Source organism: Suricata suricatta, chromosome 7 (assembly GCF_006229205.1).
Source record: "Suricata suricatta isolate VVHF042 chromosome 7, meerkat_22Aug2017_6uvM2_HiC, whole genome shotgun sequence".
NCBI lineage: Eukaryota > Metazoa > Chordata > Mammalia > Carnivora > Herpestidae > Suricata > Suricata suricatta.
In genome coordinates, this window is record NC_043706.1 from 129,046,472 (window position 1) to 129,049,115 (window position 2,644).

General features: G+C 52.6%; 1 protein-coding gene across 1 annotated transcript in view; it reads right to left on the reverse strand.

Moving 5' to 3' along the window:
• Positions 1–1,084: 1,084 nt before the first annotated feature.
• ZC3H12D (zinc finger CCCH-type containing 12D) overlaps positions 1,085–2,644 on the reverse strand; it is a 29,845-nt gene continuing 28,285 nt past the window's right edge. The window contains exon 7 of the mRNA XM_029943249.1: positions 1,085–2,640. Within this exon, the coding sequence (XP_029799109.1) occupies positions 2,403–2,640 (238 nt within the window). The 3' untranslated portion in view covers positions 1,085–2,402. The remainder of the gene's footprint in view (positions 2,641–2,644) is intronic.

Genomic DNA, 2,644 nt, shown 5'->3' on the forward strand with positions numbered 1-2,644 from the left:
ACACCTTTAACCCCTGATCTTCTGCAGTTCTGCCAAAAACCGCCTCCCAGAGGCCTCTGGAAAAGCAGCACCGGCAAAAACATGGTGTAGCACCAGGCTCCTGAGATGTGAGCTGTCAAGGATTCGGCTGCAGGTTTGCACAGGAAGGGCGGCTTTTATGAGACTGCCTGTGGTTCTGTAGTGAGGATTTTAAAAGTCTAGCAAACAGAGAAGCAGCCTGTGTCCTTGGTAATGCCTGTGGAACATCCAGCGAAGGCGTGTCCTCACCGCGGGCCTCGCTGCCTCCCCTGGGAAGGCGGATTCCAGCCTCCTCACCCCCAAGAGACGAATAACACTAAGTGAAGCAGCCATAACATCAGTTTTCACACCCACAATATTTGACGTGAAAACTTGGCCTAAGGGGAGAAACTGAAATGGGAGAAAATGATATGCAATTTGGTACCAGAGAGTCCAGGAGTGGATAAAAGTGATTTATTTGGGGATCACGGTAACAGTTATGCAACTAGGAACATTTCAGTCACCCATCCATCCATGTTTTGTGTCATAAAGACATACCAAGACTTTGGAAAAAATTCCAAAGGGGATTACATTGAAATGTGCTGTCTCTTCACTTGTTTTTGTGCTTGTCTTAATCATAGTGAACCAAATAAAATAGCTTTACAGCTTACTAAAACTCAAACTTGTCCTCAAAGGAAGCAGTTTAAACATTTCCAACTGTAAATCAGCAAGGCGACGATTCTACGTCGGGAGACAGACCCCAGAGACAAAAGCGGCTCTACCATAAAGTTGTCTTGTCAAAAGAAAAGAAAAAAGAACAAAACACCATGAGGGGAACCCACTTTATCTAGAAAGGAGGGGGCCTCTTCAGGACTAAGGTCTCAAAATACTAAGAAACATCTGTGGATGCAGTTTGCCCTCTTTGGAAAAAAAGGGGTAAAGAACAGATCAGGCTGGAGCCACACTAAGAATCTGGTTTAAAAAGGCGAAAAGGAGGCGCCTGGGTGGCTCAGATGGTTAAGCATCTACCTCTTGATCTCAGTTTAGGTCTGGATCTCAGGGTTGTGCGTTCAAGCCCCAAGTTGTGCTCTGCATGGGGCATGAAGTCTACTTTAAAAAAAAAAAAAAAGGTCACAGGGAGACAGAGCATCACTGTATCGCCTTGGGCGGCATTTACTGTGAATCAGAGGTCTAGAAGCAGACTCTCCCAAGGGTGCACCCTGGTCTGTGCCCACAATGCGCACAGCTGAACGAAAGATGCACTGAGAAGACTTTCTCTTTGCATCCGCCAGGCTGCAGAAAGCTTTTGGGGGTTCGGAGCTGATTTTCCACTGGGAGGTGCCTCACACTCTCCCTGATGGCCAAGCCACCAAGGGCCCTGGTGAACATATGCGCGAAGACCTGCACATCTGGACTTGTCACCAGGGATGGATGCCCGCTAGAGATGCCATGGCCCCTGAGGATGCAGTGTTCACACTCCGGAAGCACTGTGTCATTTCTTGTCCACTGCACGTGGGTGGGTCCCTTCTCCCCAAAACTCAGAGCCGTAGCTGGCCGGAAGAAACAGTGCTGGTGGAAGGCGGAGATGAACCTCTGTGACTGAGGCTCTTCCCAGCTCTTCGCTGACCCACTTGGAGGTTTCTGAGCACAAGCCCTGACTCACTGGGCCTTGACTCAGGTGTGAGGTGTGGCTTAGAAGGCTCAGCTAACTGAGGACCTGTGCTCTGCCCTCAAGACAAGGTGCCCCTGCACCACCTCTGAAGACCAGCACAGCCACACAATTTCAGAGTGACAAGTGGACCCACCCATCAAGGCTAGAATTCTAGGTTCCTCTCATGAGGTAAGACACAGCCGATATGAAACCCATCAGATGCCAAGACCTCCACCAGCCAACTGACTACATATTTCAAATGTCGTTTGATGCAATAAAAGTCAAGTCCATTTACCAGGAATTTTCAAACGTTTGCCCATGACCCACATTAAGTGTGCACAGCTACCAAGGGTACACGGGTGCACACACACTCCTGGTGCGACCCACTAAAGTGAGGTTGTGACCACTGGTGGATCCCAATTGCAGCTTGACCAAACAGCCCTGCGGTGTTCTGGACGAATCCTTGGAGCCCACACGGGACCTTCTAGTCTTCCAGACATAGGAAGTCCCTCCATCCGTGGACGTGGCCAACCTTATTCTGCAGGACATGGACCTCCAGCAGCAAGCCCTGCAGTGTCAGTGAGGGCCATCAAGTGCCACCACGCACACGACTGAGGGTGAGGAAGCTGGCTTCCCTGACCATCTTGAAAGAAAAGGGGGCTGCAAAGTGGCTCGCCCCCAGAGCAGGCTGGCCACCTGCCCTGACCCAAGTGGCAAGGCAAGACTGGGGCTTGCGGTGGCTGGGGCGAGCTCCTTAGGACTTTCCCACAGGAGCCCCAGACTTCTGGAAGCTCTGGATGAGAAAGATGAGCCGGGTGACATCGGAGAGCGCCGGGAACTGGGCCATGACGCGGTCCACCTGGTGCGGCGGGAAGATGCTGCAGAGCGCGGCGCGCGTCCGGGCGCGCGCGTCCCCCTCGCCGGGAGCGGAGGGAGGCGGAGACCCCGACGGTCCCCCGAAGGCGCCGTCGCCCCAGCCGCGTTCAGCCCAGGCCG